The following is a 26261-nucleotide window of genomic DNA, read 5'->3' as shown; positions in this document are numbered from 1 at the left end:
TCTGCTGCAGTGTGCCCTTCTGCCTGTAAGAAACGGATGACTCCACGCAGCTCGCATTTCACCGTACAGTTTATCGTTGCAGCCATGTTGACATTCCCATAACCAAGCTTCAACTGAGGTGTGAGTTGGCCGCTCCACATGGTTGGTGGAAGGGGGTAAACACTACGAGACGTGTCGATTCGTGTACGAGCGATTAGGGTATCGATTAATGGTCATGCCATGGAGAAATGAAACTGTAATCACACTGCAGGGCACTGTTAAAATGTGGCTGAATAGGCAGGAGGCATCATTTTATGCAGAGGGTATTGGAAAGCTGGTGCATCGGTACGACAAATGCCTCAATCTGCACGGTGATTATGTATGTGGAAAAATATAGTAAAGATGTACGTTTCTTTTGACATTAAAATAATTTCCCAATTCATTCCCGTTTTTTTATTACAGCTGATCGGAGGTTGAAAAAAAAATAACCCTCCTATATGTCCAACTATTATAATTATGTCACAATAACCTCTTTTTAAATTTTAAAAGTTGATAGACAATGTTATTCATACTTCTGTTTAAAACGCATTTGCCATGGAGGTCAGAATGTCGCCTGGCACAGCCATGCTCGAGACGCGTGCTATGGTTATCTAGGGATGATAGGTTTGTTTACGTTTGACGTGGCACGAGGCTCTTTCCTCTTTATAATGTACACTACTAGCGGCCCGTCCCGGCTTCGCACGAGTGGACTTTATTTTTTTTTAAATATTTTTACCTTTTATTTATATTTTTTTGTTGTTTCATTTCTATATTTTTTTAAACACAGTATCACATTATCTATGAATACTTACAATCTGAATTTGTTCATTGTTTTTTATTAAAGTAACTAATTTAATCTTAAGGGAGACATATTACTTAGTATTTTCTTATTTACATTTTTACAACATGTTATATTTTTATCTGATCCTACCTAATTAAATTTCCTAAGTTTTTATTAATATTTTTTTTTAAATTTTTTTTTTTTTTTTTTTTTTTTAGGTGTTTTTCTAAGTCATTGTAATTTTTACATTTCTGTATTTGCATTTTTATTTTAAAGCTTTATTTAATTCTATTGGTTCTTACTTTTATTTTACAAAACTTTTAATTTAAAGCTTCACTGTACACTATGTTGGCAGTGGTATTTGTAGGTGATAACAAAACATATTGATTTTCAGGAGATCCTACTCGAGAAAGGACAACATATAATTGCCCATGAGAGAAGCACTCTTTTCTTAGGTCGATGCCAACAATTGAAAAAGTTTGTCCCCGAGATTTATTTATCGTAAGGGCAAACAATATCTTCACAAGAAACTGTAACCTTTGTTGCTACAATCACATTGTCTCGTAATTCCTTTATCAAAAGTCTTGTGCCATTACACATTCTGGGAGGGCTTAAATTTCTCAATAGCAGAATGGGAGTACCTCCTTTTAATTTTAGTTCATGGGGCGGGAAGCCGGCAGGATTAAGGGAATTTAAAAATTCTTGTGGGTAGTGCACTGTATCTTCGATGTTGCACACGGTGTTAATAGATTTGTAACATCACCCAGTACTTTTTCATAATCAATATATTTATCTCATTTACTGAGTCGTTTCTTCCTGACACTATCGCCCTCGAACAGAGCCAATTGAAATTTCTTTCTGTGAGATTTTCGATGTCTGGATAGATTGTGTCTATCAGAATTTCTAGACTGTTAACAGTTTGAGCTAATTCATTGTCCAACAATACTTGGGGGGGGGGCTATGTAAAATGTTGAAAAAATGTAAATAAAAAAAATACTAAGTGATATGTCTCCCTTAAGATTAAATAAGTTACTTTAATAAAAAAAAATGATGAACCAATTCAGATTGTAAGTATACATAGATAATGTGATACTATGTTTAAAAAAAAAAGAAATGAAACAAAAAAATATGAATAAAAGGTAAAAATATTTAAAAAAATCATGTCCACCCGTGCAAAGCCGGGACGGGCCGCTAGTTGTTTATAAATCTAATAATTGTTATATCAATCTTTTGTCTGAAACAAATTTTTGATAATACAAACCACTACTGCAAGGGGTTGAAAATACCTGGGCTAGAAATAAGAAAATAAATAAAACTTCTGTACCATGTAATCTATCAAATTAATGTTTATTTTTGTTTAACTTTTTAAATATTGTTGAAAACTTTTATCTTAAGTAAAATTTATCTAGCAAATCATTACTGCAAGGGGTGGAAATAACAAGAGTATAAAGACAAAAAAAGTGTTAATTTTTTTAACAGATATACAATCAAATCCATTATAATTTATTGTTAAACTCCTAAACTTTATCTGAATCTTTTGGATCAAAAAATTTTTGATGAAAAGAACTATTACAGCAAAAACAGGGGTTGAAATTAAAAAAAATTAATAATAATAGATTTTCTTTAGTATCAAATTTGTTAGAATTCATTAATAGCCATTTTAATATCATTACCTTAAACCTTTGTCCAAAGATTTTTTTTATAGAAACATGTATTAGTGCCAGGGATGAAAAATAGTGTTTGGATGACAAAAATAATTGCCTAACTACCTTAGTAGGGATAATATAAAATTCGTTAAGACATTCAATGCTGGTTGCATTAAGTTAAAAACATTCAAAATATTTTCGTGGTATGGAATATGAGGAAATGTTAAATCAATATTTTTTTTTAATATTGGTAAACATACAGGTTGTTAAGTACAAGTACTTAAAATGTTCCAAAAGTTTATAGAAGTTTCCAAAACATTTCCAGAAGAAAAATAGGTTCTTTGAAATCTACCTATGCCTGTAGACTGTGCACTGTTCGAAACATTCAAAATAAGCTAAATTTTTCTAAACTTTTTCACTGGGTGAAAATTATCTTGAAAAACACATGAAAATTATGACACATCTTGAAAGGTTTGAAAAATTTATAAATGCTTAAAGTAAGATTTTATACATGCTATTAAGTAAATTTAATAATTTTCTTTTCCAATATTTCTAAATGTTTTAATACTACTTTCTATATTACTAAAGTCATAATGTTTCAAGAATACTGTAAATAAACCATACTAATGAAAAAATGAAACCTAAACTATAACAGAATACATCCACACAAAATAAATGCAATAAATAAATATATTAAGACTCAGAATACAAGAAATGCTATGTGGCCAGATCTTTACGATCCCCTTTCAAGTCACCTGGTAATCTGTCTCTTGCGTGCTAGTGGTCATTTCGGTGCCTTGACAGCTTTCATCATCTAACGCTGATCCACTGTCTGTAGTGCTGCTATCATCGTTCTTTACAATAGAGTCATCCAACATTGCATCGTTCTCTTCTCGTGCACTGTCGGGCACTGCTACAAAACTATTTAAGTCCAGAATATCGGGGAACACCACCCTAAAAAAAATACCAGTAACTCGAATAAAACAACAACATAAACAAATGCTGAAGAAAATATAAGGTATAAAGAACATAAACTCAACATACTTGTCGTTAAGTTTGATCCTATGCAGGGTTGCGTAGTCAAAGTCAAATCGCTTCAAGTGCAACGTGAGTAGATACGGAAACTTTGAAAACTTTAGGCCTTTGTGGGCATCACATTTTTTGTTGCATTTCTCACAGAAGTACTGGTTATTTCCATCAAGAGTTTCTGGCTGCACAAAAGCCCGCAAAGCCTCTTCCTGCAAAACAAAAGATGCTCATTGGTGAGCACAGTTTCTCTTATTAACAACACTTAACACTAATTAATCCAATGAGCAAAATACCTACAACACTGCCGTACGCCACAGAACTTCCAAAGGGACGGACAGGCAAAGGGATGTCCAAGAAGGTATCTTCCCTGGTCTTCTCCGTACCACACAACAGGCACTTCACGTAGTCAGTCATTTTACCTAACAAAAAAAAAACAGATCAATAAGCATTAATAACAAATCAGAGGACAGAAAAACCTCTTAAGGAAATTTCCAGCATTAAAAGTAAAAAAAAAAATAGCAACTGATCTATAAAGACATACAATTTTAATTCATGATTACCGTGTTTTATCGCATAATCGTCGCACGCGCGTAATCGTCGCAACCATATTTTAGGCTGTCAAAATTCGGATAAAAAAACTTCTTGCATAAACGTCGCATGATGTTTTTGGTCCTACTAGTAGATGCCGAGCGCTTTGTGTAGGTATCTTTTCCGTATAAAAAGATCTATTTTAAAGTAGAAAACTAATATTCATTCGGTCATTACCACTTACTTAATAAATTAACGGAAAAATACGAAGTTGTTTGACCTGTAAATTTTCTTATAAAGACATTTTTAAACGTTATTTCCTTTATCTGATCGTCTGCGTCGCCACGGTGTAGGTATAATCTAAAATTTGTTTCGGTCATTACCACTTATTTATTTAATTAACGGAAATACAAAGTTGTCTGACGTGTAAATTATCTTTTAAAGACATTTTTAAAGGGTATTTCCTTTATCTGATTGTCTGCGTTACCGCAGCGTACTGCTTATAAAAATGTAGCCAGCGCATCATTCATGTTTGGTTATGTTGCTTCCCGTATAGAGCGCACGCACGTAGTCGAATATCGATATCTCACCGATTGGATGCAACGCGCGCTATCTGTCAGGTGCCGAGTTAACTACGACACGTTAGTTCACGTCAGATTCAAGTGGCTTGCATTCGCGTTAAGTTTTGGTTTTTCTATTTAAAGTTGAAGAAAGGTTTTTGTTTAAGGAATTATTAATATAGATTGTTTGGCGTGCTCTTGTATACTCCACCTTTTTTTTAAATAACGTATTTTCCATGAAAGAGTTTTGTTTTTATGAATAACTTTACCTAACAAAAATTTTTTTCCGCATAATCGTCGCACCCCTACTTTTCAAAATTGATTTTAGAAAAAAATGTGCGACGATTATGCGAGAAAACATGGTAATTAGTTTTTTTATAAATTTATGTTAATATTATATATTATTACAACATGGACTGCATGCTAATTATGGAATTTTGTTTTTAGTAGTGATAAGAGTCCAATCCCAATTTTCTTGAAACAGAATTTCAAAAATTAGCTCTACGACACCCCTTGAAACCAAATCAAAGTCTTCATGCTCAAAAATTAGTGATGGGTCGATTCCGATTCCGGAATCGTTCGATTCCACTATAATCGCGGGATTCAGAATACAATGGTTTTGGAATCGACCATTACAGATTCCTGCATTGTTTTTGTAAGTTTGCAAAATACATCTCCTACGCAATGTAAGAAAATATTAAAATGTATGCAATTATAATTTTAAAACCACATAATAAAATCTTTTTTACGGAACTGAAATTTACGAATTTTGGTGATTAACGTATTTATTTACTTGCACCGCCATTTTCCCTACAGTACAAATGCAGTATCTACTTTCCCGCTTTAAGCGAAAGGATTTTTCGGAAATTACGTTGCAGCAGCACTGCATTTAATAGTAAACCTTCAAAAATAATTAGACGAAACCATCAATGTTTAAAGAAATTAATGTCAATTTTATTTACTAAACGTTAACTATTTGATCGTGGCAGCTACGTTTGCCATTGTAAACAACCTAATTTTTTGATTGTGCTACCTGGCATGGTAAATAATACGGCCATGAACCAAATCTTTGATGACGTGAACGTGAAAATTAAGATGTTTCACATCTCTACACATTAAACTTTAAAGAATTATAAATAAATAAATTTTTAAAGAGATTTTATCAAAATTCACAGTGGATTACTGCGACCATATTAAAATAAGTTTAAAGTTTAAAAGCAACATAACCAAATTGCTGTAAATCGGCGTTCTTGTGCGTGTTTAGCGATGCTCGTTTTACATTAGAAATTCTTTGGAAAGGCATTTGGCAAATCTGAATTTCCAAACATTGCTGCTGAAACGTTCGTAAAATTTTTAGTAAACATAAACAATCTTTTGAAAGTAGTTGTGTTAGTTTAACAGAATTTTTTCCGATAAATTTCTGATATGAATTAAATGTTAACACGTGATTATTTGAAGAGTTTAAATATTTTGTGTAAGAAAATCTCACCATAAAATGTGGAAATTTTGAGATGCTTAAAACATGCACAGATCTTTCTTACTCAAGAACAGAAAATTTATTTTCTCTTTACGGTTGTGAAGAACTGCAATCGTGGATGGATTTACTCTTTTCACCAAATGAGATAATTAAGTTCTAGTTAATATATTAAAAAGTAAGCATCTCTGACATTTTATTTTAGTGTGGTGCATATCTGTTTCCATCATAATGAGATAATAAAGTTTTATTTTTACATTTCCCTCTTTTTATTTTTTTTCGCCCTGGTCCCTTGAAATATGTAAAAACGAGGTTATATTGTCATTTTATTTGGATCATTATTTAGTTGTGCTTGAAAATAAAATTCTTAACCTAACCGTACAAACCCTCTTTTTTTACAATAAATTAATTGAGTTGATAATGTAAGGTATCTAAAGTTGGTTAAGTTATAACATTATTTACAATTTATGTCATAAGACATCTTTGATTATTGGCAGTGTTTGAACACGTGTTTCGTCTAACTATATGCAAGGTTAAAAGGCCAAATTGTGCTAGAAATTCAAGGTAGCGTAACTTGATGGTAGTAATGAACATACTTTTTAACATTATATAAGCTGTATATAATGTTAATTTCTGCACAGAAAATGAAACACAACGCAATTACATTTTTAAAATCATAAACAACCTTTTTTTCTGAGTATATTACTCTGTTGAACATTGTCAGATAAAAATTAAGGAATCGGAATCGGAATCGGATTCGAAGAATTGACCCTTTAATTTAAGAATCGAAAATGGAATTGGAATCGGTATATTTTAGGAATAGGCCCAACACTATCAAAAATAAAATAATTTACAAAAGGAAATGTTATCTATTCTAATATTATAAAGCTGAAGAGTTAGTTTGTTTGTTTGAATGCACTAATCTCAGGAACCACTGGGACGATTTGAAAAATTCTTTCAGTGTTGGATAGTACATTTATCGAGGAAGGCTATAGGCTATATTATATTATCAATAACATTAGGGATCCTTACTAAAAGTCCAATTTAGAATCAAATGCGTTGGAGGGGGTTAGATACAACATGCAGTACACGTACGAAGTGTGTGTTAATGCCGCAGGCGCTATTGCCTATTAACATTGTTGCCACGCACTAGATGCCTTATCATTATTAATTTTCCCATACAAGTAAAAAACACCCGTGTGATATTAACAACGAAGCAATCAGTACCCTCATAAGAGTTCAATTAGTATTTAAATACTTTTTATGACTTTAAATCGCAAACTTAACTATTGTTTTTTTTTCTCTGTGTGTTTAATTTGTTTTTTTTTTTTTTTAGTGATGGGATTTTCGATTCTTCGATACCTTCGATACTTGACGGTATCGCAAAGTATCGAGTATCGAAACTGTAAGTTCGATACATTTTTTCGATACAGGAATGCTTGTTCATTTGTAATGAATTAAGTTTTGAGTCGCCATCGTACAAAATACAACTACAGTAGAACCTCGATGATACGTTCCCGTTTCATATATTTTCCCGTGTCATACGCCGATTAATTTTGGTCCCGCTGAAAGAACTACTATATTTACAATGGTTTACTTTCCCGGAACATACACTTATAAAATCATTAATTTCCCGTTTCATACGTTTTTACGAAGCGGAAAAGTCCTAAAATTCACAAAATTTTTTGTTATATTATTCCTCCTGATAAACTACATTTTAATACTTTTATTTTGAAAAAGTTCATTGTTTACCTTTGCAAACGTAAGAAAATAACTTATCGCACCATAGATATGGATAGTATCAGGAAGACTGTGCACTTCGCTAGTAGCATCTATGGCCAGCACCAAGCGAGACTAGTGGCGCAAACTAGCTATGATTATGAAAATGGTGCATGCGCTTTACCAAGGCACGGATCTCATATTTTGTGCATTCATTAATCTTTGAACTGAATATACCCGTTTGTTATTGTTTTCTTACGATCGAATTGTTTTGTATTTTACGTTTCTCAAGTTAAAATTTTATTGAAAATTGTTCTGTTGCATAAAGTTGTTTGTCAAATGAAACAAACAAGCAAAAATTTCTGATTTTCTTTTTACAATAGCCTAATTTTTTTATTTCTAATTTAGGCTTGGTGACTTTTCCCCCCCTCCAAGGAAGGACTTCAAACATTTTGTAAGGCCACTGTTTCTCATGTCAGCTTTACTTGATTATGGACTGTATTTTACATTTCTGGTGGTTTTATTATATGTATATATAATGATGAATTCATATCTTTCATTAATATAATGCAATTATTTACACATTATGTATTTAAGTTTAATCTGACATTGTGCTGGTATGATAGATTGAATTTATATAGTTTAAAAGTAATTTATGTTATTTGTAATAATTGTTACTTAATGGGAAAATATTTTTCCCTGGAGTAGGTATTGAAAGTATCAAAGTATCGAGAGTATCAAACTGAAAAAACAATACAGAATCGATAGGGATGGTGATTTTTCGTTTTCGCGAAATAGCTGCGAAAATATGCTAAATTATATTTTTTTCCACTATAAAATGCAAAATCTAGACTATTCCGAGATAAATGCTAAAACAAGGTAAAAAATGTAGATTCGTCTTCACTCTACACAATTTATTTACCGATTGTATTTCGTTTCAGTTCAGTATCAAAAGAAACCATCATTTTATGGCGTATTCAGCACAAGTATCTTATTGTCACGTCATTCACAACACTATTGTTCGTAAATATTGAATGAAAAATGGCCATCCGTGCCTCGCGATTGTAAACAAAGCAAAGAACAACTAGCTGGAAGATTGTCCGTCATCTTGCAGAGTACAAGTTTTTAGGCCACCATATTGCGACATATCTGCTTCGCCGCGCCTATTTTCTGTCTGTGTTTCACGTGAAAGCTGCATTCTTGTGTAGTCTGTGGAAGGTGGTGTGTTTACAAATACGTGCATACTCGTGAATGTGTTGTATACTGTTATTTCTCGTGGTAAAAATGGGACGAAACGTAATTTCCATTCGCGATCGCATAAATGAATACAAAAATTAACAGTTCTACGAAAGTGATATGAATATTTTAATGTGCAATTTATGTAATCGCCGTCTGGAGTGGAAAAAAAAAAAGATTTACTTGAAAAGCACATTAAATCTGAGGGACGTCAGGCTGCAAAAAAAAGATTCACCGATAAATCGGATGAAGGAAAAAAGTCGGTAAAACGGCAAGCAAAGGTTTCTGGCATGATCGAAAACCAAAAGAAGGCGAAAATTGAAAGAAAAAAAAAAGAGTTTCAATAACATTATTTGTGCACTCTACATCAACTATGGCCATGAACACGGCTAAAAAATATTTATTGTAATTATAAGTATTCAATTTATTCCACTCATAAGTGCTAAAAAGTTGCTTGGAAACCTGCCAAGATAGGCTATCTTTGTAGTTGTGTTAGATCTTTATTTCTGTGGTTGTTAATAATTAATACGTGTATTATTTAATGCTTTATAAAAATATACTTTTCTTCAGTAATGTAAAATGAGAGAATTGGCTAAATCTTGTTTTTAAAAATGCTACAAAATGCTAAATTTCAAATTCAAAATACTAAATATTATTTTAAATGCTATGAATCACCATCTCTAAGAATCGAGTATCCAAAGTGTGGTATCATCCCACCTATAGTTTTTTTATTGCCCTTTTATTCAAGTGTATATATTTTTCAGACTTGAAACTTCACAGTAATGTTCCTTATGTTATGCAGGATGACATTTTCCGAAAATTAGATCCCATGGGTGGTTAAAACCAGGCAACAGTGGGTACTTTGTCTGCATGAGAACAGGATTTTGCATTGTTCATGCCTTCTGCATCTCCATGGCAACGGGCATTGCGCGGCAGTGGTGTACCCACAAGGAGGGGCATGTATAATGAGCGGCGCAAGAGTGATCTGCCTGTAGACTGCCGTAACGAAGTACGGGTACATCAGTTGTACGATGCGTGCACGAGTCGGGAAACCATCGGTGCTATTCAATTTCTCTCCGGTACATTATACAGCATTGTAATAAATTTTCACTGATTTTTTTTTAATTACCCATTACTGTAAATGGGAGATGTGGCTTAATTTTTTTCCATTAGTATAGCCGTGCGAAGCCGGGTCGGGCAGCTAGTCTAACATAAAATGCTTCTTCATAACACTTGGTTGGTGAGGAAGTTAGTTAAATTTTAAATTGATAATTCCTAATGATTATACAGTATTTTAAATGTACAGCTAAAATAAACCAACACAATATCACTGTATTTTTAATTATACTTAAGTTAACCATTTGATAAAATGATAAATTATTTGCAGTATCACAAAGTATCACAACTAGTAAAACAGCACATGGTTTTCTTAGTCATCTTACAATTCAGACGATAATTAAAATGACACATTTATTTATAATAACTAATCTTCCATGCACACATTACATTTCCAGACAATTATACGTTAGCACTCCAACAGCCATAGATTGGTCATCCTTTAGTCGAGAGGTGTTGATCGAATGGAGTGTAGATCAGTCTGTAGGTAAATTAGTGGTATGGGTTCAGTTTTAGTGTTGTGAAACAGATGTCAGTTCCCCCAACCTAATGCCCTAGATGCACATGGGACCTTGCCAATGAACGGAGGCCGATATACCACCGCTCAACCTGCTTGCACCCCTCCAGAGCAGTGGAAAGAGAGGTGAACTGAGCCTACCGCAGCCGAAACCCTTCATCCCTCCTCTCACTGCAGCTCTCCCTCCAGCAGCTAAGTACATAAGCCATAAGGCTACTCTCTAGCAATAATACTGAGTGTTTCAAGGGTAGCGAGCCCGACAGCTCTCCCTTGTGCGCTCTCTGCCCGCTCACGCGGAGCCATACGCCCGCCGCCCTAGTCTAGTTTCCAGACATTGCCGACATCAATGTCGTCTGTCATGAGTAGGCACTATAATGCAATCATCTAAGGCTAACCAGACGGAGGCAGGCATGTTATAAACACTCGCCACAGACTTTATGCATTTCTGTTCTGTATGGCACTACCTCTAACTCTATTAATTCATCTATCACACACAAAAGCCCTTCACCAGTACCCAGCCGTCTCGAGGGACGGAACAGGTAAAACGGCCAGGTGACCTGGGTTCAACCCTCTCACCTTGCCTCGTTCTTCACCCATACAGCTGTGGGGTAGTTCCTCAGCAGCCTGACTATCCTGTGACATTTGTCCACTCGGAAAAACAACCCAATGCAGATTCTCAGCCATAGTTTCTACACCTAAATGCTTGTGTAGAACTGGAAGTACTCAACAAAATTGACCCGCATGGAAAGGAAACCAGTCCCACCTGAGTACGAAGTGGTCGGTCAGGAACACTAACTACAGCCTGGTTGGTCGAACCTCTGCAGCCACAGCTATCGCTCGCATCACCGCTTCTCTGCACTTACTCTGTCTGTACTTATGCGCTATTGCAACCAGAGGGAAGTAAAGAGGCCGGAAGCCCCCTGGCCTGGTTAGCCAAAGAAGGGAGCCCAAGAACAGGGTGGCCGCACAGCTGCACCTTTGAATATATATACTGTATAGAAGTCGCGAGTGGATAGGATTTACTCTACGTTTTTCAGAAGCGTATGATGTACAGCTTGGGAACTTCATCGCTGCAGTGCGCTGCCGTAACGCCCTGTATCGTCTTAGTTGTTATTTACACGTTAGAGCGCAGCGCTGTCGCCTGCTGTCATTCCCCGCACCCCTCATCCATCATTCACTGCAGCTCAACGTCGTTCAACAGGAGGGGGAAGGGGTGTTTGAAGAGTTCGAAACTTGTCCGCTAGGGACCACCACAAGTCGATGCCCTAGAGATGGTGGCGCTTGCGGCGGTGAATTAACCAACCACCTCAAAACCGTATTAGAAATTTTAACCTGGGCTGGCGACTTCTATACAGTATATATATTCAAAGGCTGCACGGAACCAGCGGTGCAGCATAGCCCAGACACCCGGTCAGAGGAACCTCACCTCCGAGCCCACCACCCAGCATTCCTGTGGCAGCCTGACCGCTGCTTCACCCTCGGGCAGGGAGATGAGGAGGGCGGCAGTAGAGATGTAGACGTAAGTCTTATAGGTAAATGTGAAAATAATAAAGGTAAAATAATCCAGGGACAGTGGGTTTTTGACAGAATTGAGAGAAATACTAATAACAGTTTTCTATTTCCTGTCAAAGATCGCACTAGCAGAACTCTGTGAGTGATCAAAGAATTCATTTTGCCTGGAACTTCAATTATTAGCGACTGTTGGCGTGCTTATAATTGTCTTTCAGAGCAAGATTATGTTACCATCAAGTCAATCCGTGTGCATGTTGTTAATGCAGAAAAAGCGGTGAACACCAAGAATAGAGAAGAGTTCGGCATGAAGTGAAGCAGAGATGGTCTACGAATTCATTACATTGGGTACCACGCAGAATTCATGTTCCTTTGAAGGTATCTAGACGAACATGAATGCTTACATCATTTTCTCCCCATGTATCTGTTTCCTACCTAGGTGAGTTTTTTTTTTCTTGAAGTTTCATTACCGTGTAGTTAACCTTTTAAACGCGTGCCTGTGCATTTACGCGTGTTTTTTAATAGCATAGCCGATCTGGTTTCCATGGGAGATTAGCCTGATTGTTAGTGGCACCCTACTATTTACTTGATACCAGCTGCAACTTGATCATGTAGTGCTCCAGAGATCCTTAAGAATGTAGCATAGCTGAGATTGTTTTAAAAAAGACAAGGATATGTAATGTCAGTATGTTACGCCCAGGACCTAGATTGTTTTCCACCCTGCTGGAACTGGAACAGAGCCACTCACCTTCATACAGCCGGAGTATGAGGTCGGACTGCTTGGTGTTTTTGAACTTATGCTCCAGCGCATCAAACATAACTCGACACAGCTCCTGGATGTCATGCTGCTGCCACGCCTCGCTGGAGTCCCAGCCAAAACTACGTGTCAGCTCTGTCGTCTCCACAGCAGACTTCGTTGACGTCTGCAGCGCCAACACACATTGTATCTCCAGCAACAACAACAAACACATAACCCTTTCAGGCAGCATTTTCTAACTACAGTAGTGTCCCGCTTATCTGGACTAGATGGGACAGACCCTGGCGGATAACCAAAAGTCTGGAATAAACAAAATTTGCTTTAAAATGCACACAATACAAGTTTTAGATGGATAATGTAACTATAAAAATGTATTTTTTTTCTTTATAAATAAAACTTCCTACAGCTTAATTTTAGATTTAATACTACTCTGTACGTAGACCGTCGTTTTTAATTTAAGAACTGATGTAGGATTAACAAAATAAAACCTTTTTCAATCAAATCTGGATTAAAAGGATATCCGGATGAGCGAGGTCCGGATTAACAGGACTCTACTGTATTTAAAAATAATCACTCCTAAATCACATTTATAAGAAGTTACTGAATAAGTTCCAAAAATCTGCATCAAGTTATAAATGCAAATTTACTTAAATTTTATCCATAGTCATAGTCTCATAGTTATATCACAAGTTCAATATTAAAGTATTAATAAGCAAATTACAGTGCAAGCAAATTGGATAATTAATATGTAGGTTCTCATTAATCTGAGCTTCTGTTAACACTTTTGAATACCATGGTAAAATATGCTTGATTATGTGGTCAGACCAGCCCTTTTTTTTTAGTATTTTTGAAAAAATTTCTGGCATCTATAAAAAATTTTTTGTCTTATATACAATTTTATTAATACAATTTTTATTTTTAGTTCAATAAGTCATGTTTTTTCTATTTGTAAAAATGTCAGATGGTTATTTTACAATGATGCAAATATTCATTAATTACATTGATTTATGATGGAAATTGTTTTAAATACCAAAATATTGTAATAAACAATAATAAATAATTATATATGTAATATACATGTAATTTATGTGAAATGCATAGACATTTTACACACACATATTTATTTATGAAATAAATATATTGGAACACAATATTATTAATTACACTGATTATGGTTTTGTCATTACAATTCAAATTTTTTGGCAAATGTTCTGAAAATTATTTATTTATTTATTGAATAATTGTACCATGCCTTAATTGATAGGCACAACATAGATACAATCAACAAACACAAAGATAAAACAAAACCTTTTAAACAAGGTTACATAAAACAAAAATGGACAGATACAAAAATACCAAAAAACAATAAGCAAAACGAGCCAAAATTAAAACTATACAAACAAAATAAGGCAAAGCAGACCAGATAAAAAAAAAAAACTAGTCAGAATAGAGAATTAATGTCATGCATTATTTTCTTAACAGATATTTTTTTTTATTTATTAAAGGAATAATTAATGTTTATGCAAATAATAAATAATGCTCATAAAGTAAAAATTTACAACCTAAATGAATCAAACAAAAAAATTTCAACTTTAACCTAAAAAATACATATGGACATACATATTACCCAATATGCTAGGTACAACAAAGATAATTTTATTTATTTCATATGTATAACCTGAAGGCCTATATGCAGTCATTTGCATATATATTTGTATGTTTGTATACAAATTTATATAATCAATATGGTTTACCTATAATACAAAAATATGACATTATTCACAAAAAAAAATTGTTTTAGGTAAAATAAAATTGTGAGTGTCCTGTTTTTCATCAACACTCCAAAAAAAAGGTGCTTCAAAAGAAAATTATTATTTTCTTATAAATTACAGTGAAATTCCGTTACAACGTACTTCAGAATAACGTATCTTTCAGTTCAAAGTATGATTTTAAATTCCCGCTCAAAACACCAATGTAAACAATGTAAAAATATTTCACTTTAACACTAAAAACGTATCATACCTTTCAATACAACGACCATTCTTTTCCAGTTATCAGGAAAATTTTACATGATAGTTACTGATTTTGCACAGGGGTTTTTTAATATAAATGTACATTACGATTAATTTTTATCACTTTCAAGAATCGTTAACAAGTATAAAACGTAAACAAACATTGTATCAACGATTCATAGAATCAAAGTACAATATAACGCGCCATTCGTCCTCCTCCATGGATCACACACTTAGTGCACGAGACGATCTAAACAATCGATTGCTGTCTCGCCCCTCTTCAAGACAATTGTTTTTAGCTGCGCCATCTTTTGGTTATTTATAGAGCACGTTTTAAAAGTTTCAATTACCGCAGATACAAACGTTAAATAAAAATTATATTTTAAATTATATACAAAATAGAAAATCCAATAATGTTAATTTATGCAGGTTAATTTTTGATCTGTTTGGTGTCACAACATGGCCGACACGCTTTGTTTTGCCACGAAGGTCGGAATATTGCCTGGCACAGCCATGCTCTCAACGCACGCTACTAGTGCGGAGCTATGGTTATCTATGGATGAGAGGTTTGTTTAAGTTTGACGTGGCACGAGGAAAACAATATTGTTGATGTTGATTGAATATTTTAATCAGGATGGATGGCCAAAAAAATGAAAAGAAACGCAAGCAGTTTACTTTTGTGTAAGTTTTAAGAGAAGTTGACAAAGGCAGGAAAAATGCAGATGTGGCACGGTCGTTTGGTTTCGTTCCCACTACACTGTCAACAATAATAAAAGATCGCTAAAAAATTATTAAACTGTATGAACAGTCATCTTTATCTGCTGGTCGCAAGAGACTTCGCCTAGGAGATGACGAGGGAATTCTATCCCAATAAATGTACATATCTGCAAAATAGTTTAACCCATTTGTCATTTTGTATATGTAGGCCTAGAATTTAGGCTACTGTATTAAGTTCAGTAATTTTTTTTAAATTCTTGTTGTTTTACAAATATTTGCTTCCAAGCTAATGTAACATTTGATCCCCTACTACTTTATTTTTAAAAATTCAAAAATACTACGTTTTAAAGGTAACTTTCAGAATAAAGTACTTTCATTACTAAGTATAAAAGTTGAGGCTTTATTGATGTACTTTATAACAAAATTCTACTGTGGTTAGAGATAAATTATGCATAATTTTCTTTAGTGTGATAACCACAAAAGCATTCTGGCAAACATAGAGGCACTTAACATGTGGGACACCACCAAGTTGTTTCCTTGATTCCTGTTTTGCCAGTGGATGCTTTAGTTTTTTCAGAAAATATTTTTCAAACTACGTTAGGTTCATCATCTTTTCTGTGGCTGGAATCTTTTCCGAGAAATGTCACAGTCAGTCTGTGCATCGCAACATTCTGAACAGTCTCTTTGAGACATAATGCTACTTTTTTTTGGCAAAAACTTCTCAAACTTCCCTTATAAAGGTTGAAAGATGGTAGTTTTTCTTCTCTTCACCATTTCTCGTTTCCTTGTACAGGATGAACGCATTTGTGAAAATAACTTCTTCCCCCTATCTGGTGATTTGTTATAATCTAAAATAACTTGAGTTTTTGTTTTTATCACTTTCCCATTTTTCAACTTGACATCAACTTCAGATATTGTAGCCTTATGCGAAGTAGTGAGTGTCAAGAGATATCTCTGGTGTCTTTCCACTTCAAACATAATAAATGCTCACACGCATGAAAACCATTTTCTCTCTCTGAATTCTTGCTTTTACTATTTCTTTTGGTAACTGATTTATTTTGGGCATACACTGTTATCCAAATTGATTTTTCCACAGCAAACTTCCATTTTTAGTACATAACCGGTAGATGAATCACATAAAATATAAAGTTTTGTCTATATTTTTGCGGATTACTTTTCATGTAAACATGAAAATGAATAAGGCCACGAAAGCTACACATGCCATCATCTATCACCAGATTACAATAAGGCACAAAATAATGGGATAACGTTTGAACTAGATGATTAAAAAAGGCAGAATTTTGTGCAAAGCATCAAGATTTGGCTGTCCCCTTTCCATGTAAATATTATCATCAACCAAATGAAAATTTGACAGAATGGAATAGAAATGATTTATACTCATTATTGATGCTGGGAAAGGTGTGGACAAAAAATCATTAGTTGACCAGTACTGCTTGAGACCACTGTTCTTCACCAGACATACATGAAAAACAATTGAAAAAAATTATAAATTTCACATGTTTTAATTTAATTCAAGAGGCAAATCAGAGCCTCTAAGGGCCTCCAATGTGTGGTTTTCATGGTAACTTAAGAGTTAATTAATTCATACTTTTGAATAATTACTAAGTCCATAATAAACATTTAAACATTAAATGCGAGGCTTTTTCTAAACAAATATTTGTAGCAATGGAATCCCCACAAATGGCCCAAAGAGAAAGCTGAACAAATAGTGCATAACCTAAGTATGTCATTTGAGTGATTTTTTTTTAGTGTAGCAACTGATCTGTACTATATCCCTTTTAAGAAGTTTTCCCTGTTAATTAGTTTTTATCATTAAGTCCCTTGAAAAATGTCTTAACAGCATTTTACTGTAATTATATTTTCCTTATTTAGTAATCAGTATCACTTGAACATAATTGTCCAAGTAAGATAATTGCAATGTTCCTTTTATCACAAATCTGTGAGAATGATTTTATACTGGTATATTGTAAATATATTGCTAATTAAGGGAATAGGTGACAAGCACATACGTAAATGTAAAAGGTTATTTTTATACTATTAATAATACAAAATATTCTTTAAATATAATTATACTAAAATTTAAGTCCAATTCCACAAATTTGGTATTTTTGCTTTAGATAAATTTCATATGCTGTTAATAATTCTAAGAATCTAATGTAAAATGTGTTACAATTATAGTACTACCTATTACTACAGTTAAATTTACAAGTGCAATGGACTTGATATCAACTTGTGTACCTGTAAGTTAAGGAACAATTTTTGAAGTTGGTAAGGGATGGATTTACTCTCTTCCTGTTCAGAGCCATCAAACTCCCACTTGTAGAGAGCATTGCGGAACTCGGGGGTCATGTAGAGAGCTTGCAACAAGCTGTTCAGGTAACAGGTCATCGCCTGGTTCACCAAGCCGACAAATCCTGCACAAATGCAGAAATAAAAACTGATTAATAAAAATGTATTTCATAAATATGTACGGTAAACTTGCTGACCGTGCCACAACAGCAGCTCAGAGTAACTGAAACCTTAAACACTGCCATCGTTGAAATCTGTCAAAGAGCTCTGCTGAAAGATCATCAAAGAAGAAAGTACAGTAAGTCCTCGGTTTACGTCGGGGTTACGTTCCTGAAAACCGCGACGTAAATAGAAACGACGCAAAATGAGCCATGTTTCATGCCACCGGCCGGCCACGGCCCAAGGTCGGCCGGAAGCGCTGGCATACAGACGTGACAACGGGCAATTTTATCAGCAAATGACAACCGACAGCGTGGGAAACAAGTCCAACTAGTACAGATTTATAGAATGGTTATTTAACCAGCTGCTTTATTACTTTTATTGATTGAAATATAAAAACAGATATATAGTCGTTTGGAAGACATCTTATGAAGAAAAAATCATAAATTGTGTGAGCTGATACTGTAGGCCTACTACAAACGCATTTAATCACGATAAAGTTAACAACGGCACGTTGAAAACTCCGGCCAACTCAATGATATCATAGCGACTGAAGTTAGAGCTGTAGCAAACCGTATGTATTCGTTACTGAGTAACGGGTGCGGCATCTAGTAACGAGTAACGAAACGTTACACACGAATGCATTTCGTTACTCGCATTTTTCGTATGTTTTACGCATGCGCGCACTTATTCGTTACAAAGAACGATGTTTGTTTATTAAGAAAAGTATAATTTGGAAATTCGTCGTCAGAGTTTTTTACTGTTTATTAAAGGTATTGTGTGTGTAGACAAAGTTTGAGATTGGAACAGAAACAACGTAAGAAAGTATTTTTTACAAATTATAAATATGTATGTTTTTGTTTTTTATTATCGCGTATTTTCACGTTTTTTGTTCTTATCTTAAAAGAGATATTATAATAAAGCTGCTCTAGTGAGATTTTATTGTTTCTTGGTTGACAAAAGCTGTTAATCATCAAATACTTTTAATGGTTTATATTCGATTTATTATTATTTACGCGACGTCATACTGTACGCGTACGAAACACGACTCGATTCGTTGCTGTTACATAACATAGCATGTTATGCGGTATCAGAAGTAACGAGTAACGATACGAAAGTAACGAGTACTAATTGTTATAGTAACGAATACATACGGGTACACTTTATTTAGTTACTTTTACACCTCTACTGAAGTGCCAAGGAGTTGGACGAAAAGGGGTAGGAGAAAATGCTGTGTCGTTGCGGGAAGTAGATAACACTTCTACGTGCGAGATACGTGGGTGGCCGAGCGGGCGGGCTGGTAGTATTGCATCACCGCGCGGAGAGCAGCGGAGAGCAGGAAGCGTCCCTCATGATGTATGATAAGATAAGGCGGTGAACGTGTAGCTTACGCTACATAGCATAAATTAACTAAAGAAGGAAACAAAGAATTACAAACGAATTATATACGGTTTTTTAGTTAAAATAAAGATTTACGGTCATTGTAAACGACGTTATTGTGAATCGGCGACAACTTAAATTGAAACATGAGTACTCAAACATTAGCGACGTTAATACGAAACGACGTAAATAGAGGACTTACTGTATTATACCATTGCAAATGTTAAATTGGTTCATACCACATCCCTGTATAGAACAGTACCTGCAAAAGCATTGTTTCAGATTCAGTGTTAAAAATAATCAGATAGCAATTACCAATTTTAAACCAAGAAACCATTTGCACATTTACAGATTTTCACCAACGTCATTATCATTTTGTATGTTGTATTTTATACTTATGTAGTTACAATTAGCATTTTTATATTTTTTAATGAAATATAAAACAAATCATCAATCAAATAAAGATTTAACTGAATCATAAATAACTAGTAAATAAACTTAAAGAGGTTAAGAGAAAAATCAAAAGCAGCTCTGCACATATGACAGGTAGGCAATCACAACGCCACTCACCAGTGTCATGCCTCATGAACGAGTTTGAGCACGAGGAGAAGCCGATGCCTCCCGAGCCACTCGTGATGGCCGCCGGGGGGTGAGTGGACGTGCTCATGTAGTCGGGACTGGCGGACGCTCCCAGGTGCATGTCGTCTTCTGAACCTTCCGACGTTCCCGTTACCTTGCGAGGGGGTTTTTCCACGCTTCCTTGCTTCACCCCCAGATTAGTTAAAACTAACTTGCTGCGCTCCGGATGCTGCAAGTCAAATTCCACAGCCTCCACTGTCTCATCAAGGTGCTCACTAAGATTAATCTGAAAAATTGAATTACGGCACAAAATTAATACGTATCATCGTAATTTGCAACATTTTAAGTATCATTACTACAACACTATAGTGAAGCATATAATAAAAGACTCATACACAAAATTTGGCCTATTTAAACCGTATCAAAAAACTAAAAAATAAATTATTTAGCCTACACTATTTTAAAATTAAGACAAATAACAAACAAAAATTAATTTTCATCGAATATGTTAGTAAAACTGAGCACTTAAATTGTTCAAAACTACATTATCTACATTACTGAGGATAAAAATGTGCACGTAGTGTTCCGCATGTGGCAGCGTCTACACGAATGGAATGGAGATGGACTCAATGAAGCCGGCTGTCCTCCCAGAGGTACAGAACTCTCGCTCCTGGCCAGTCTGTAGCATGCGCGAGAGGGATGATGGGCTCGCATTCACCACGTTCCTCAATTAAGATGAATCCGGGTGTGAGCCTGCTGGGAATCAAACCCCTATTGCCTGGATGGATGACTCCTAGACCATATCAATAAATGTTCAAATAAAAAAAATTGGTTCTTAACAGCAGTGTAAAACTTTTGACTTTGGAAAAAATAATGTTTCTTGATTGAAAACCATTAACTTTTAAAAAACTTTGCAATATAAAAATTCTTCAGTTCTGAAAAATTTAGCGTTGGTTATGTGAAAACTGTAACTAAAATAGAAAAAGTTCTTAATATGCCAATAGTATCACAGAAAGACCAAAATGTTAATAAAAATAAAACTTCAGCAAGTTAGCAGCTTATTTTGTGTCAAAACAATTATCGGGAAATGGCTATAACTAAAGAACACAACTAAACAAAAGTTAATTTTAACTATGGAAACAAGCAGAATACCACCAATAAATAAATAAATTTATTTATTACCAGTAAAAACCTAAAAAAAAAAAAAAACCTGGTAAGAAAATTTTCTGCATAAAAGTTCACAAAATTTAGTACTTGACCAATACATGCATAAAATTGTAACCTTTTAATAAGCTTTTCTTGCTAATAAGTTATACTGTATGTCCAAATACATTGAGAATGTATTGAAGAAGTACACCATTAAATCACAAAAGTATTTTTATAAGCAAGCCAGTTATATTTTGAAACATGAATATGCAATTTTTTAAGGACATGGCACAAATGGAATGAAGAAAAAAAATAATATAAAAATGTAAGCACACTGTCAAAGTGAGAAAAGATATGATCTGGGTCTAACATTTTAGACAACCTGGGTTCAAATTCCTACCCAGCCATCTTAATTTTTGTTTATCTAAATTTTCCAAGCTTTTAGAATGTATATTTGTTTATAACTTATAAACCGGAAAAAAAAAACATATCTACAAGTCACTTCAACTTTCACTAAAGCTTATAACATGTAAGGTATTATAACAATTTATATAAAATAATAATGAACAGAGATATTTGAAGAAATATGCTTTCCCACATTCATAGCCCAAGTTTGTTTCAATATGAAATTCATTTATGAAAGTCAAAAATAATCACGTATTGTGTCTTAGGAGATTCAAATTAGCATTGTTTGCCAAAATTTTATTTAAGGTATGTTGAATGCATGTGCTTTCTCTCACCAGATCATTCTATAAAAAAAACTATGATGATGGGATCAAAAATTGTAAAACAAAGCACATCAGGTCAATATGATTGCAATGTCATTCCTGATAAACTAGGCACCAACTTACAGTACTTTTATCTTATATTATAAGGGAGGAAATGGAAGATTCAGCCTCACACACACTCCATTGCAGGATAAAGTAAATTTGAATAATTCAGGAAGTACAAACACAAACTTCTAAGGAAGCACATACTATGCATTACTCTATAAATTTTATGAACTTTCTTATTGCTCAACATAAAATTTGGATATGTTCAACTCGAGCAATGAAGAGATACATCAAAATTTTAAAACAGCCAATCCCGTGTATATTCAACCAGGCAAACAAATTGTAAATACTAATTAATTTGTTTTTATTTCTTTGTAGTAAGCATTATTAGCTAATAAGATGCAACTTATAAAGTTGAGGCATATCCTAGCAATAAAATGCACTTACCAACATAAAAAAAATCATGCTCCACACTATTTCATGTATCGGTTCCAAAATGTTGTCTAAATGCAAACTGAAATCATTTGGGTGAGAAATCATTTTCTCTCCAGTTCATTCATACACACAAAAACCATCCAAATTTAGAAAATTATTTGTGATGCATAAGAATACATAAATTCAAAAAATTAATAAATAACATGTAAATATCGAAGAGGAAACTGTTTTGCTAAAAATATACCGAAAAAATTGAACACAAAGGAAAAGTCAAAATGTTTGAATGTTAAACTAAAGCCAAATTCCAATACAGAATGAGCACACAATGCATGCATGCACTGAAGAAATTGACAGTTATCTCGTGTGTAGTGCAAACAATAATCGGGCTATCGAGCTTGTCAGCTCATTACTTTCCACGGCAGTTGTGAAACTGCAGCAGCACGGCACTGGAAGGAACAAGATGTCAAAAATCCAGCACGGCGGCACATTCAGGAGGAACCGGGTTCAAATCCTGGTCTATTCATCCTGATTTTGATTTTCCATTATTTCCCTGAATAACTCCAGGCAAATGTTGGGATGGTTCCATGCCATGGACCAAACTGGGTGTCCACACAAACCTAAAGAAAAATTTCCCTCACTTTCCCATGACCAAAATTTTTAAAACTATTTACCTATTTTGCAATTTTCGGAACAAAATACAGACAATCCAGCCTCTAGCTTTCTTATAGCTGTACTAATTCAAACAGAACCTGACATGCACCATTTTACAGTGTGTATGACTATAAATTAAAACACCATCTAGAAAAAAAACGGTTTTCAGTCTGGGTTATGGCATACAAGAGAATGACATTTCCGCCTCAAATTATTATCACTAAGGAATTTCCATGGTTTTAAATAAATTCCCAAACTTTCACTGATCAATTTCAACTTCCCTGACTTTTCCCTGATTTTACAGAATGTGGACACCCTGCCACTGTCAAATTTCCATGAATGGTACAACACACACCCATCTGTCAACAAATATGAGAGAGAAAAAAAGGCCAAGACAAAGCATGTCGAGAGCAGAGCTGTACTTACGCCACTGACTTCTGGGTGTTCGTGATTCTGCAGAACGATCTCGAAGGAATCGGGCTCGTAGTGGAACTTGCGACCCACATCCCGCATCACCTCCTGAACTGTCATGCCGGGAGCCACGTCCACTTTCACCGCCCTAGCAGCGTTCTGGAGGTCCGTGGATGCATTCTGCACGGTGAAGGAGATCTTGCCTTCTTCCTGCACGCACACCATTCCCTGCAGGCACATGGCGAACACTGCTAGCACACATGCCACCAACTCACACTCCCACAACAACTCCGACGGGCCGGGCGGAGATGCTTACGGAGGCGCGGCAAACCGTCGCGTTCACTGAGAACTGCTCCGGCATTGGGATTCGACGCAGAAAACATCCATCCGCACGCCAAAACTTATTTGTAGTGCATCACTCACGCGCTGCCAACTGTACTCAGTGACATGAAAAAAAATTATGCTGGGAAAAAATCTTTATCGTTAAAAAATATCTCACTGATGAAACTCCAGGTGAAATGAAAACAAAATGACATTTAGGAAACCTTGCAAAGTTTGGCGTGGATGTTTTTAACTGGCGCCCATGGTAGAAACTTCACCTGGCAGGCCGCCAAAAGGTTTTAGCCTCCCAACAGGCGAGCACAGTTTGGGGAAGGCTTGGAGCTAAACCAAGTTATATTTAGCACAGACACATTTACAGACAGCCCTCCTTACACTTTACTGCCGCACACGGGTAAAAAACAAAATAAAGTGCTACTGCCGGGTTCTTAGTCCAGAAAAAACAGCCAACTATAACAGTATACCATGCACAGTAAAGAAAACTGAATAAATCACAATGTAATTAGTTCTGTGCACTTACAAAGTCTTGAACATATCCTACATTTAAAGACATTATTATTGATAGAATATTTGCATCCTTTTAATGTTATTATCACCAAGGTGATTAAGTATATTAAACATTCTTATGGAAAAATTGTTGATTAGTTTCATCACTGAATTCTAGATTTCGTATTTGGCTAAAAATATTAAAAATAGCTGAAGTACCTAGCGCTGTCCAGGCTTTGTGGAGTGTGAAGAGGCTTCACTTAAGAGAATAGGGATGGTGGAAGATTTTTTTTTAATTCTCAAAAACATATTTTCTCTAATTTTGTTTGATCTAAGCTCCACTGTGGAAAATTTCACCAAGCACAAATAAAACTGCAGAGAAATGTAGACAGTAATATTTCCTTTTATTTTAAACTTCAAGAATGACAAATTTCATGAAGAAGTACTAAAATTCTGCTTTCAGATGTTGGAACTTCATGACGACAAGAGCCATTCCATTTCAATTCAGGCAGGAGCCTGTAAGGTCACCATCTCGGATTTGCTTTAAAAAAATTACAGCAGTTACAACCAGTGGAGACAAGAAGTGTGCTAAAAGGATTATGACCCAAAAATATTTTTACCAATGTTATATATAGCCTTTTGAAGTTGGTTCAAAATCAAAAAAAGGTGGAAAAAAGTGTGTTTTTCAAATGAGCGGAATTTCAAAACTATTTAACGGAATCCATTAATTTTTATTTCATTTGTAGCTGTTATATTGAACTACAGAGTGGTATAGCTCCAATGAGCTTCATGACAATATCTTTAAGAGAGGAAAACTCAAATATTTGACAAAATGTTTTTTTTTTGTTCTACAAAAAACAATTTTACATGGAATATTCAATTTTCATAAAATGTAATTCTGGCAACATGTAGACCTATTACATTAGTTTTATAGAAAAAAAATGTTTTTGTAACTACGATGCATGGAATTATTAACATTTAACTTTAAATTTTGCAAAATTTGACAAAAGTGCCATTTTTGATTGACAATTACTCAAAAACCCCAATTTATAAAAAATCTGAAAATTTGTCAGTTTGTAATTTTAACCTTTGTTTATAGCATGCACTTTGTTGGATAGTGTGTTTTTTCCTGTAACCATTTCTAGAATTTTTTGAAAATGTAAATTTATTACCTACATTTTCTAAGGACTGCACGATCAATTAACAAATATGTTTTGTTGGTCTCTAAATATAGGATATAATTCGTAAATGGTTCTGAAATTGAGAAAACCTTGGGAAATATGAAGGCTAGTGAACTAAATCATGTCTGACTTTCATAGTACCGAGAGAATTAAATTTGTGGACTACATTAAAAGACAAAAAAAAGTGTGTACAAAAGTAAATGCGTGATGTAAGGTGAATGATTTTAGCTGAAGATATTCAAAGGTTTGTGGGAGTATCTGTCTCAGTAAATAGAAATGATATTTTGTGTAGTAACTATGTTACTTTTTATACAAAGAAATTTCTGGAATTTGCTGAAGAACATACCCACATCAGAGAATTTTATTCTGGAGGATGAACTTGTGTTTTAAATAGCAGTCTCATCAAAACATTATATGTAGGAGTATCACCATTGAAATCCCCTTCAGAGGTGTGATTGGATAGGAGAGAAGGTTATGTGAGGAAAAAGAAGATATAATTAGTCGACGAGTTAAAAACTGTAGCTGTGAACAAATTACAAGACATATATCACGTGCATGTTTCAAGTGAGTCTGAAGATGAAATGCCTGTGTGTGTCAATTGTAGTCTATGGTTTTCTAATATATTGACTCAGCTCTTCATACTTGTAACTACAATGGAAAAGTGCAGCTACTAACATTGGTACCATAAACATTTATTAAATTATTGAAGGAAAAATCACCTACAGTGTCGAAGTACCTCATTGCTAAATTTCGCACAGTTATAAAAAATAAGGGAATTTATGCTCAACCTGA

General features: G+C 34.5%; 1 protein-coding gene across 6 annotated transcripts in view; it reads right to left on the bottom strand.

The window, feature by feature from the left end:
* LOC134546158 (ubiquitin carboxyl-terminal hydrolase 47) overlaps positions 1 to 26261 on the bottom strand; it is a 120971-nt gene that overhangs the window by 64541 nt on the left and 30169 nt on the right. Inside the window, exons 1-8 of one of the 6 annotated variants that reach the window (XM_063388718.1) lie at positions 23780 to 24070; positions 23479 to 23691; positions 20039 to 20333; positions 17879 to 18054; positions 12882 to 13056; positions 3772 to 3893; positions 3490 to 3683; positions 3201 to 3399 (exon numbers count right to left, since the gene is read on the bottom strand). In XM_063388718.1, the coding sequence (XP_063244788.1) occupies positions 3201 to 3399; positions 3490 to 3683; positions 3772 to 3893; positions 12882 to 13056; positions 17879 to 18054; positions 20039 to 20333; positions 23479 to 23691; positions 23780 to 23824 (1419 nt within the window). In that variant the 5' untranslated portion in view covers positions 23825 to 24070. Of the gene's footprint in view, positions 1 to 3200; positions 3400 to 3489; positions 3684 to 3771; positions 3894 to 12881; positions 13057 to 17878; positions 18055 to 20038; positions 20334 to 23478; positions 23692 to 23779; positions 24071 to 26261 lie in introns of those variants that run through there. The other 5 variants (XM_063388721.1, XM_063388722.1, XM_063388723.1 and 2 more) reach the window with 5 other exon arrangements.

The sequence above is a fragment of the Bacillus rossius genome, chromosome 1 (assembly GCF_032445375.1).
Source record: "Bacillus rossius redtenbacheri isolate Brsri chromosome 1, Brsri_v3, whole genome shotgun sequence".
NCBI classification, from domain to species: domain Eukaryota; kingdom Metazoa; phylum Arthropoda; class Insecta; order Phasmatodea; family Bacillidae; genus Bacillus; species Bacillus rossius.
Note: the sequence above shows the minus strand (reverse complement) of the source record. Positions and strands in the feature narration are given on the sequence as shown.